The 12,658-nt window shown below is 33.8% G+C and overlaps 1 protein-coding gene across 2 annotated transcripts in view; it reads right to left on the bottom strand.

Annotated features, from left to right (window-relative positions):
* Positions 1-703: 703 nt before the first annotated feature.
* Positions 704-12,658, bottom strand: part of LOC145296943 (eukaryotic translation initiation factor 2A-like) — a 73,466-nt gene continuing 61,511 nt past the window's right edge. For both annotated transcript variants that reach the window (XM_080143155.1, XM_080143156.1), the window contains exons 14-18: positions 7,663-7,776; positions 5,371-5,432; positions 4,107-4,205; positions 3,106-3,171; positions 704-1,071 (exon numbers count right to left, since the gene is read on the bottom strand). In XM_080143155.1, coding sequence (XP_079999281.1) covers positions 1,009-1,071; positions 3,106-3,171; positions 4,107-4,205; positions 5,371-5,432; positions 7,663-7,776 — 404 coding nt within the window. In that variant the 3' untranslated portion in view covers positions 704-1,008. The remainder of the gene's footprint in view (positions 1,072-3,105; positions 3,172-4,106; positions 4,206-5,370; positions 5,433-7,662; positions 7,777-12,658) is intronic.

The raw sequence follows: 12,658 nt of genomic DNA, 5'->3' as shown, positions 1-12,658 counted from the left end.
GGACGTGGTGAACTTGTTGGAAAAAGCTGGCCCAATCGACCCAAGTGAACTATGAATATGACTGTTTACAACAAAGCCATTGTAGATCAGATGTGTTTGAGGTTCGGTCATCATTTGCAATCCTCTCATAATATTCTTCATCATTCAACTGACAATCTATCAATCTCATTACTTCTAGAATGGCTTTTACCCTTGATGAGCAATTTAAAAAAAGACAAAAAAAGTGCTTGTGTAGATTAGCAATGTTTGAAACCAACACATTTCAGGTGAAAACATTACATACTTACGTGTCATGTTGAAATTAGTATAAATTCCAAAAATTACAGAAAAATGATCTAGAAGATGTGCTAGATGATATTTTTTAACAAAATTATCATCCACGATTATGTATTGACGTGTTGTGGTTAAAAATGGTGGACTCTTATTTAAGTGAAGGGAGATAAGTCAGTTTATCATACTGAATTGGTCGCACAACTCTTCCACATTAAAACACACGATAAAACTCAATTCGATAAATTCTATTTTTACTTGATCATTTTTTTATAAATTTTAGAATTTATACTAATTTTGATATGATGGGTAAGTATATAATGTTTTCACCTGAGATGTGTTGGTTTAAAAGATCATCAATTTACACAAGCATGAAAAAACAGATCAATTATCATGGGTCAAAGGAATGTCAAGTAAAAAATGACAAAATTCATTTTGGTTAAAGAAAAGTTTTATGCAAACATTTTCAACATAAGAATAACATGTTGAATGATCTTGGTCCAAATCAGTGCTTAGTGGATTGGGCCAGAGCTTGAAAGAAAGAAAATGAGTCAGAAGTCGCTGTTGGAGTATGGATGACTTTTTGGCAGCAAATTTGACAGCGTAACTATTATTTCCAGGGTAAAAAGAGTTTCGGAATTGTGAAGCAGGGTGGGTAGGGGTGAAGGCTTAAACCTTATAAACTCTTTTCTTTTCTGGCTGACAAGCACTGAGGACAATAAATAACAGTTTTGATCATCAGCTGACTTCAAGGTCTTTGATTAACTTCACAATTTCATCATATTTGGAAATTTTATCCAACTGCAAAGAAAAAAATAAAAATAAAAGGTTTCTATTTAAAAAGTAAAAAAATAAAATAAAAGGTTTCTATTTAAAAAGTAAAAAAAGGTTTCTATTTAAAAAGTAAAAAAAAAATATAAATAAATAAAATAAAAGGTTTCCATCGCCAAATAATTTTTTACTTTAAAGTATTATATATGTATATAATATGAAGCATTTTATTGAAATAAAAGAAAAAAGTCTAATAATTTCTTCCTCCGAGCCGCAAGACTGGAATTCTCTCCTGGTCTCCTGTTTCCCTGACTGTACTGATATGCAGAAGTTCAAGTGTAATGTGAACAGACATCTTGCTGCTCAACTCCCTATACAGTGTCCCTGTAGATATGATTCCAAATAGTACTATGCTTTGTTTTCCCATCATTGCTAACACATGAGCGCGGACGTTTACGAAAGTTTCAATAACTCGATGGATCATTTTGGGTGGAATTGCAGCAAATTCAGAACGAATAGACAGTTTTAATTCTTTAAGCAATTAAGGGCATTGGCTGGATACTTTTGATTTCAAATATCCCCACAAAAAAAAAAAAATCACAGGGGTTTAGATCAAGTGATCTTGTAGGCCAAACAATATTACTAAGCAAAGAAATCAAATGATTCAGAAATATTTCCTTTAGAATTCTTATAGCACGTCTAAAAGTATGCGATATTGCACCATCCTGTTGAAGCAATACATTATTTCTATACTCCAGTTCATTCAGTTTGGCTCTCAGAAGCAACTATCACTTTACCATCGTCATCTCCGAAAAAGTATTGGCCCCAAATGTAAAATATGTGTAAAAAAAAAAAAAATGCATAAATACAAAATGTGTAATAAAAAAATAAAAAAAAATAAAAATGCATAAATACAAAATGTGTAAAAAAAAAATGCATAAATACAAAATGTGTGTAAAAAAAAAAAAGCATAAATACAAAATATGTGTAAAAAAAAAGAAAAAAAAATGAATTTTGATCCAATTAAAATAAAATGGCATTCTACATTATTTAAGATCAGAGATGCGCCACTGTATAACTTATGCTCTCTACTGATCCAAGTTATAAAAACAGGACCATTGCCAGCACCGTCAAAATGCATTGCTGGATTGCCATGAATAGCAGGTTGATAAAAACAAAGTTTCTGGCCACGGTTATGGTCTTTGGTGTGGTTTCAAATGAGAGCCACATCATATACATACATTATATTATATATATATTAAAAAAAAAAAAATGTTTTTTAGTCCTTCACTGAGAAATGATTTTGCCAGTAAGTCAATTTCCTCGAATTGCTGAATCAAATTGCTTTTATGAATTCCCAATAGTTCTAATGTTATTTTAGGGATCATCAGTTGTTTACCATGAAACACTGTTTCGATGATCTACCAGTCAGTCACTCTAGTCTTTCCATTCCATCTCTCTTTTTTCAGTATATGTATTCTTGTCTCTTTCTTTCACTTGTGGTAAATCTATCCTGTCTCTCTCTCTTTCCTGATTAATAATAATAAATTCTATATTTTTATATTAAAATGGTTGACCATTCCTTTTTCCAAAACATACAATTTCTAGCAAAATTCAATACACCTGTCAATCGAAGTTGTTTTGATATTGTCAATGCTTTTTTTTTTTTTTAAGAGTTTATAGTATGATATCCCAAATCAGTCCAGATAATTCTCTGGAGAGAATTAATGAGAAAAAAAAATAAAATAAAATAACAAACTGTCAAATCAACCAACAGAATTAATTCCTTCATGAATGGAATGTGACTATCATGTAGATTGTAGTGTCTTGCAAGAATAAAGGTCTTTCAGACAAATCAAATTATACTATCTTTCTCTAAAAGTTACATGACTACCATGCTCTACTTATGTATTCAGAATTGAAGTAAATACTAAAAATATGTCTACAAAAACAAAAATTTTCACCGATTCTAAACATCAAAAGCAATAAATTGGCTCTGACTGACACTCTAATCCCAACGTATATCATAAATTTAATGGTACATTTTTCTCGTATCACACTTACCTGACTGTTGTCAAGTTTCTTTCCATTTTTTAACATTTCCTTCAATTTATTGATCTGCGTCAATTTCTAAAATAAGAAAAAAAATGGAAGAAGGTTTAAAAAAATTGAATAACAGAAAAAAACAAAGTAAAAAACGTATAAAATTGGTTTAGAGACACGATTTTGAAATAGTTAGGCTAACCCTTTCCCAGGTTTTCCTGAAATCTTTCTTATTTTGATTATAGTTTGAGGGAGAGGGAGGGAACCAACATATCTTGGTGTTACATGTTGGAGTCTAGGGGTATTATGCAACATATATTAAAAAATAAAAATAAAATAAAACTAAAGAGTTTAAAATAAAAATTATTTATTGAACATAAAAACAAAGAAACAAAAATATTTATAAATGGTCTAAGGGAGATAAGCAAGTTCTTAATTAAATCTAAAATAGATTAATTAATTTAATCTAAGGGAGATAAGCAAGTTATAGTTTACGTTTAGAAGAAAAGACCGAGTTATTGCGAATTAATAATATCAAAGAGAAGGTCAGAAAATCTTTATGATTACCATTCCTTTCAAGCGGATTTGGCTCGCAGGAAATATTGGCCAGAGTTAATCTAGTCAGCATCTGACAACCTGGAGCAGCATAACGACTCAAACTGACTAACTAGTCAACGTTATCAGCGTTCTTTTATAATTTTGAACGATAAATTTCAAAAATGGAACATTAAAACTTTTAATGTTTTTAATAGTAACTAGCAGGACCTGTGGAAATTCCACAGCAGACTCTTTCATGTGTAATCTATTGATGTTGGCATTCTGTGGATATTCAGTGTAAATGGAGATGCACTGATATTATTGTAGCTCTTTTGTTAAAACTGCGAAAGTATTTATCTAAGCCCCAAAAATTTTCATTAAATGTTGAAGTGAAATTACTGAAATTAAATAAGAAATATTCAAAATAAACATGATTAAAAGATTTTAGGTTTGATTTACAAAAGAAAGAAAAGTTTTGTTCTTGCCTTTTTCAGAGTTTTCTTCCGTTTCTCTTTGTCTTGTTCCCCTGCTTCAGGCTCAGGTGCAGCCATTGGGGCAAGGCCAGGAATGTTGAAATTCTGAGCCTGAAAGTAAAAACAAACCCAGCATAAAAACAAATAAAAGTAAAAAGCTTCGATTGAATATATTTAAAATATGTACATGAGTCATCAAGTCTAGTGGGTTACATGGTATGATTAATGGTGTTAATGTTACAAGAATCAAAATAATAAAAATGTCAATATGGCAGTGAAAGAAATATCTTGCCTGTTTGGGTCAAAGTAATGCGTTCAGAATCAAAAAATTATATTTAAATTTTATGTGAGATTTGTATTCGGATGTATGGAAATACTAGGAACGATCCAAAAGTAATAGATACTATTTTTTTTAAATTTTATTTCACCCGAATGGCTCAAAGGGGATTTTAAATTGCATTGTTATGATGACTGAACTTACACATTCATGACCTTAAAGGTTCATCTCTCTGCTGCAGATATTGACAGTGTAAGAATCAAAAAAGCAAGCTCTGCTATGGACGTGCGCCAGAAGTGCATTGAGAATGGTGGTGACTATGTAGAAAAATAAATTCTGGAACACAAAAGTATGTCAGAAGCGATGTCAGATAAAAACTTAGCTTCCATATAAAAATGTTCACTTACTAAACTTGATTTCCTGTTTAGTTAAAAATGATCAGATTAGCGTAAAAGAAAATATGTAAAAGTTTTGTATGTATTTTTATTTTTTTTTTAAATATCTTTTACAAAACTAATAATACTTGATTGTCTTTTTGCATAAAATAAAATGTTATTGTTTCACTATTGTGAATCAGTTTTTAATACAACAAATATATGCGATGCAAATAACTAATGCTAAAAATTTCAGAAATTAACGACAAGAGTTCCTCTGATGTCGCAAAGTTTAAAAATAATTACTTTAGCAACATCTTACATGAAATTTGCATGCATGATATTTGTTATTCCTTTTTATTTGGAAAAAATAATTTATTCTATTTTCCTTTAAAAAAAATCAATAAATATTTCATAAAGTAATAATTTTTTTATAAAAAAGGTTCACAATATTTTTACCTATTTTCTTTTATGCCAATTTTATTACTTTTTTTTTTTTTTAAACTGCAACAGGAAGTCTGGTTCAGTAAGTGAAATATTTTTTATATCAATGCTAAGTTTTTATCTGACACCACTTCCGGCCTGAAACTATAAACCCAGACGATAAATAATCAACTTTTTATACCTGTTGTTGTGATTTCTGGTTTCCTTTCTTCTTCTGATTTTTGCCAGCAGTAGCACTTGGGTCTAGAAAATTACAAAAAAATTTACAATTATTAAAAAACTAGCATGGATACCGGGCATTGCCCCGATGAACATCAAGTTTGGTTTGGACAGAGCTGCTATACTAAGAATATTGAGCACTTTCATCATTACTCCCACAACAGTTTCAAAACTAAAAGAACAGAATCGTCAAAAAACCTCCCCACCAGATATTTCGGCAGAAGAGATACAAAGAGAAGTAGCTATTCTCTGGAGAGTGAACATTTTTTGTTGCACATGCGTTGGACAGTCAATGTAACCTCCGACCTTCTTCAGGTGTATCTTGTCGAACTCAGGAATGTTTCTGTTAAACTTAGAAATTTGGACGGAATTTTGAGCGAAACCATTTATTTACTCCATGGGAGATAGCGTGCTCTTGTTCCATAAGCCATAACTGGAAAGGTCCTAAGAAATTCGCAATTGTATTTTTCGGTCGCCCACACTGAGGATTGACCCTTCAACTTTTAGGAAATATCACTTTTTATAATTGATTTTTCCAAGTACTTTAACCACTGCGCCACAGATCCTTGCAGACAATACTAGTACGAATATTAGGAGCCTTAAACCTATTTTTATTTCTAGTTGTAAATATCACTAATTATTACGATATATTGATGTATATCTATACATGTTTTTTTACTATCACTATCACCGTGCAGGGACTTGATAGCCAATACTTTTTCCTTTGAGAGGTTTGGTTTTCGAGGCTTTGAATTCTCGAGTGCTTGTCTCACTTTCCACCTTAGTTCATCTTTATTCAAGACTGTCTCTTCTTATTGGAGCTATCATATCTAAGTATGGAATCTGCTTTATGGCTGTGACAAAGTTGAGACCTTTGTTTAGCACAGATTCCTCAGAGGGAGTTAACTGACATTTACTTTAGTTGACAATGGCTCTTATTGGTTAATGGTGGACCTGGAGTCTTACGTCCTTAACTTTTAGATTTTCCAATTTCTTTATTTAGCGACACTTCACTTCCTTAAATTCTTTCTTATAGGATATGTCCAGGTATTCTTGCGTGTGGGTTTTGTCATCAGTCGGAGATATACTTTCCAGGAATGAGGTAAGGTTGTCTGAAATTTCGGTCTGTAATTGATGTTTCTTCCATCGACTGTTGTAGATTCTGTCTCCGACGAGCTCATGCCCTACTCGTTTTGCGATCCTTTGTGCCCGTCTGGAGCTGACGGGTTGTTTCAACGTTAAGCCTAGTGGTAATAGCTTAAGATCACTTAGAGTAATTGGAAAAATGTATTGTTTCTTTTTTTAATTTATTTTTTTATTAGCGATTTTGTTGCATTTAATTGGTTCGCTTAAAAATCAGCCTTGTGCCTAATTTGCTTGGTGGGGGAGCAAATAAATACCACCTAAACAGTGACAGAGTTACTTGCCCTTAGTTTATTTGCACCGCCCCCCCCCCTCCTCACCACTTCGGTAAGCAAAACAGAATCGCTAATAAAAAAATAAAAAACCTATAGATCTTACAAGAAGGTATATATAAAAAAAAAACAATTCCCTGAATGTCTTATTCTTTTAATTCAGACAATCTAGACTCATTAAAATTTATTTTGAATATATCTTAGTAAAGACTTCCTGAGTTAGCACTCATTATAAACATCAAATTAAACTAAAAAATAAAATTAAACAGCGTAATGCCATCTACAATTTATGTTTTAATTAGCAAACTGGTGTTAACAGAACAGACTTCGAATTTAGGCTCAAGTATGCCAGTTTATAAATAATGATAAAACAATATCGATAATATAAAACCACACGCACACATTTCATATCACAAACACAAACATTTTGAATTCTAATGGTTGTTTCATTAAAAAAAAAAAAAAAAAATATTAATAAAATCTGCTTTCGTGTCACAAACGCAAGAAAATTTTTAAATATTTGACAGGTTGTCATAGCTCGGTGGTCAAACATCAACCTGCCGATTGGGCAGTTACAAGTTCGATCCTTGTTAAAAGTTTAGTCACACTGACGACTCAGAAACACATGCTCATGAATAACTTTTATGTACGTAAAAGATATTTACTAAATATTCAAATATTTAATAAATAAAATCAATAATAAATTACCCTCAAAAATCTTTTGGTAAGTGTCTGAAAACTATACGCCACACACAACGTAAGCTTTCAGAGTGAAAGTGGTTACAGTGAAACTGCTGAGAAACTGTCTTTCTTGAAAAAAAAATGGAATAAAAACCTACCAAGTCCCGGGATCTTCTTCATGTTTGAAGGCGGTTCATAGTTATGCAATTTAGTGGAAGTCGAGGAAACCTGGTTGCGTGCGTGTGGAGGCTTATAGGTGGCAGCAGGTTTGGCTGAAAAACAAATATGAAAAAAATATAAGATACTGTTCAATTTAAAAAACAACAATAAAATGTTTATGATGTATCTACCTGTCACAGAACGAAAATGTTGTATTCCAAAAATCACGTAAATGGATCAAGTAATTTGTTTTATATAGCAAATCATTTTTAACAATTTTTATAGTAAATTATAGCCATTAAAAGGCTGATTTCGCTCTTGGTAGTTCAGATCAGCATAATCAGGTTGACACACCGGTTCTCATTAGATCACTAAAGTTAAGCAATGTTGAGCCTGGTCAGTACCAGATGGGTGACCATTTGGGAATAGCAGGCACTCTATGTGGGACGTCGTTGACACCTCCCCTGCAAGATATACGAAAACCTAACATTGTCCCTGACAGGGATGTACATGCAATTAGGAACCGTTTGTGAATTTCACACTCCCATGAAACTTCCTCTTTCAGAGGTAGTCTGTTCAACCTGCCTGGTACTTTGAATAGAGTTGTCTCCCCCTTATTTTTTTTTTTTTTTTACATGGGCATCACCACATTATCAAGGCCAAGAGGCCACTCAAGGATAAGGGTTAAAGAGTGTACAGTAGAAATTGGACAATATAATAATCATTAGTAATGAAAATTTGGTAAATTTGATAACTTATATGGAACGGCTCATCAAGAACTTATTTACGTTAGACTTGAAGACAACCATATTGTAGTCAGCCGGAAAGCAGGAAAACGGAAGACAATTCCACAGGTGTGTAGTTCTAAGAAAGAAGCTTTGTTCATGGAATCTATGTTTAGGTTTAGGTACAGATAAAGAGTGGGGGGAATTATTGATAGTGTTTACAGCTAGACGAGTGTTTCTTGTGAAAGTTTGGCGAGGGGGGACCATAGATTGAAGCTCAGACGAACACTTTCCATAAAAATAACGATACATCAGAGACAAACTTGGAACATCTCTTCTGTGAGATAGAGGTTGCAAGGAAGAGAAAAGGACATCTCCTACGAGGCTACGAAGTCTATTTTGAACTCTATCAAGGCAGGACAAGTCCTTTCTAGCAGCTCCTGCCCAGATGTGGCAACAGTATTCCATCCTTGGACGTACCTGGCTCTTATATAGATAGAGAATAGCATCAGCAGTGAGATATCTACCGGATCGATAGAAAGATCCCACCATTTTTCCAGCGGCTTTGGCAACAGATTTGATGTACGTGTTCCATTTAAGATCAGGAGTAATGGTCAAGCCAAGAAGCTTGTCAAAACTTGAGGCCTCCTGAAGACGAGAGCCATTCATTTCAATTGATGCCAGATGTGGATCAGAATATTGATGATGTAAAGAGAGAAGCTTGGTTTTAGATGCATTAAAAGTAACCAGCCACCCCTTACCCCATTGTACTACGTGCTCAAGATCAGAGGAGAGAGAATTGGAGAGAACTTGGTCGTTTACTGTCTTAGATGTGCTACCATAAATGGTAGTCGTGAGCATAAATATCTACAAATGATGTAAGGATGTGATTTGGAAGATCATTAATGTAGATCAGAAAAAGAGTTGGGCCCAGGATGGACCCCTGAGGGACACCGGCATTAATACTGTGAGCTTCTGATTTTTGCCCCTCAACTACTACTCTTATGAACCTATCAGAAAGAAATGATTTAATAATTGAGAAGACATTTCCAGCAATACCATAGCTAGAGATCTCATGAAGTAAACCTTTATGCCATACCCTATCAAAGGCCTTAGATATGTCAAGAGCAATTGCCCTAGAAAGGTTGCCTCCGTCGAGAGATTTGCTAATCCTATGAGATATAACTGTAAGCACATCTGCTGTAGATCTAGCAGAACGGAAACCATATTGAGTGTCACTAAGGAGGTTATTTTTGTTGAGATGGTTGATTACTTCTGTATTTAACACAGATTCTAGCAACTTACTCATGACGCACAGGAGACTTATTGGCCTGTACTGAGAGGGGGATGAGCGATCACCTGAATTCTTAAATACAGGGCATACTGATGAAATTTTCCAGGGAGATGGGAAACTATTCTCCTTAAGACAACGTTTAAACAGTTTTGTAAGTATGGGCGCTAGTTCAGGTTGAAGTTTTTTGAGTACTATAATTGGAATACCGTCAGGGCCAGTTGCTTTACTGGAATCAAGGTTTTTGATTAGCTTGGCAACTTCATGTACAGATATACGTATATCACATAGCGTATTTTCTGATACAGGAGGAAATATTGGGGGTTGGCGGCCTTGATCGCAAAGGGTAGAATTAGCTGCAAAGTTTTTGACAAAGAGTTTGGCTTTGTCTGATGCTGACGAGATTACCTCAGGTCCATTGATAATAGTTGGGATGGAGCACACGCTTCTGTTCAAGATTCTGTTTGCTATTTGCCAAAACTGGTGGGAACCAAGCCGCTGCTCAGCTACTTTGGACTTAACAGATTGAGCATACAACTCTCTTGCATTCTTTATTACTTTCTTACAATGGTTGCTTGCAGTCCTGAAAGCGGCTTTAGTTTTCATACATCTATTACGTTGGAAACAGTGGAAAAAGTGATTTCTGTGCGCAATGGCAGCAGCACATTCTGGAGAGAACCATGGCTGGCTGTTAGGTTTTTGCTGAAACTTTTTCGAGGGTATGAAACGGTCAATACCTACAATTAACCATTCAGTCAGGTCTAATACTATAGAGGACACATCCTTTTTAAACATGAAATGCAGAGGTAGATCAGATATAAATGTACGGAAGCTATCCCAGTCAGCCTTAGTGTATCGATATACTGTACGATGGAGAGGTACGTCTGGAGACTTATTACATTTCATTTTTATCTTAATTAATACAACAGAGTGGTCGGAAGATCCAAGAGGCGACAGAACAGAAACTGAACATAGTTCAGGGCAAGTTGTGAGAAAAAGATCTAGTAGGCTCGCATACTGGCCGTCATTGTCGGGCACACGGGTGGGTTCCTGAACAATCTGAGTGAGGTCATAGGCAATGGAGAAATCATGACAGAACCTCCCCTCATCATCGGTCTTGTTAGAGTGGGTCAACCATTCGACGTTGTGAACATTGAAGTCACCACATACGTGAATGTTAGATGAAGGATAAGCAGATAGGACTTGGTCAATTTTCTCAGATATGCTTTGAAAGATAGTAACTCCGCTGTTATGGGGGCGATAGAGAGTAAATATAAATGCCGTAGTGTGAGCTAAAGCAACCCGGAAGCACATATAGGGTAAGTTAGGATCTTCCCTGGAGATTTCCCTACCACATGGAAAGTTATCCCTAATATAGGCACATATTCCATGCCCATGGCGATCTTGGGGGTCAGATTTAGAAGTTAAGTTAGAGTATCCTTTAATTGCGAACTCTTCTAGGGAAATAGCCTGTCCAATGCCAGTTTCACTTAAAAAATAAAAGGTCTGGTTTAGTCTCCTGTAATTGGGTTTCAACCTCTGGAAGGTTAGAACGTAGACCCCTGATGTTGGAGAAGGAGACATGGTAGTAGGGGTCTACGTTGGAAGTTGGAGAACCGGGTTTAATCGTGTATTTTTTCTTGAAACTTGTCGTGATGAATTTTTGGAATTTGTGGACTAGGTCATCAGATTTACTTAGAGCAGGACAGAGAGGGGAAACTAACCAAAAGATGTCTTGCTAAATCATGAAATTTGATTTTCTTAGTTTACAAAGCTACTTTATCAATTGACATGATTTTTGGAATTTGACATTTTTGTTATGTAACAGATATGTACATATTAAAGATTTTTCTGTATTTTTTTGTAAATTAGGTTGACCCATGACTTGCACCCAAAAAAAAAAGAAAGTAATTTGTTAAATATGTTATTACTAAATTTTATAACACGTCTTAAAAAGGGTTCATAATAATTTTTTTTAATTTAACGTATGCAAGAGATCAATGTTCAGAATAAAAACATTAAAATATTTAATAAATAAAATTATAATATATATATATATATATATATATATATATATATATATATTCAAGCATATCTGATTGAACACGACAGAGTTATTCTTTTTTCCAATTTTTTTGGATATCTTTTCAATTCACCGACTGGTCTTTTTTTTTCAGCTGGCATGTTGTATATTATGGCGCCCAAAAGTTGTTGTTCAGCCATATTCGTCCCAAGCGCTTTCTATCGGTTCAACCAATCAACGTCAAGAGAAATTGTTGTTCTTGGCATTTTTTTTGGTACTTGTACAGTTTAGTCAAGACATTAAAAAATGAAAATATCAAAAAAAAGTTTAAATTGTACGTATCCGTTATGGAATGAAGTTCTCCGAAAAAAAAATTTCAATTTCATCAAGTAGTTTTTTACAGTAAAAAAACAATTTGTTATGGGACCGAGCAAAAGGTTTGATTTTTAGGAAGAAAAGCTAGTATTAAAGATGGGGAGGGAGTGTTGGCGCTTTAACTGGAGTTATCTGCCCGTGGTGTTTCCAAACTACAAACAAAATCTTTTAAAAATCCAAGATGCCTGCCTTCAATGCGCTCTCATAAAAACGTGTTTTTCCACTGTAAAAAAACAAACAAAAAAACTACTCGATCAAATTAAGTGAATACGTACAATATAACCTTTTTTTTTTTTTTTTTTAAATATATTTTCATTTTTTAATGTCTTGATTAAACTGCACAAGTACCTTTTTTTTTTTTTTTGAAGCTTGGTGTATTTATAGTTATTTTTGAATTGGTTATATAATATGGCCGAACAACAACTTTTGGGTACCATAATATATAATATGCCAGCCAGTGTTCAATCAGATGTACTTGAATAATGACTTGTTGCCAAAATACACACACACACACACACACACACACACACACATATATATTTCTGTGGAAATATACTTTATTCACTTATATTTCCCTTTTT

The sequence above is a fragment of the Euprymna scolopes genome, chromosome 17 (genome assembly GCF_053919585.1).
Source record: "Euprymna scolopes isolate OS-2025 chromosome 17, ASM5391958v1, whole genome shotgun sequence".
Lineage (NCBI taxonomy): Eukaryota > Metazoa > Mollusca > Cephalopoda > Sepiida > Sepiolidae > Euprymna > Euprymna scolopes.
The sequence above is the reverse complement of the archived record's forward strand: the minus strand, read 5'-3'. Positions and strand labels throughout refer to the sequence as shown.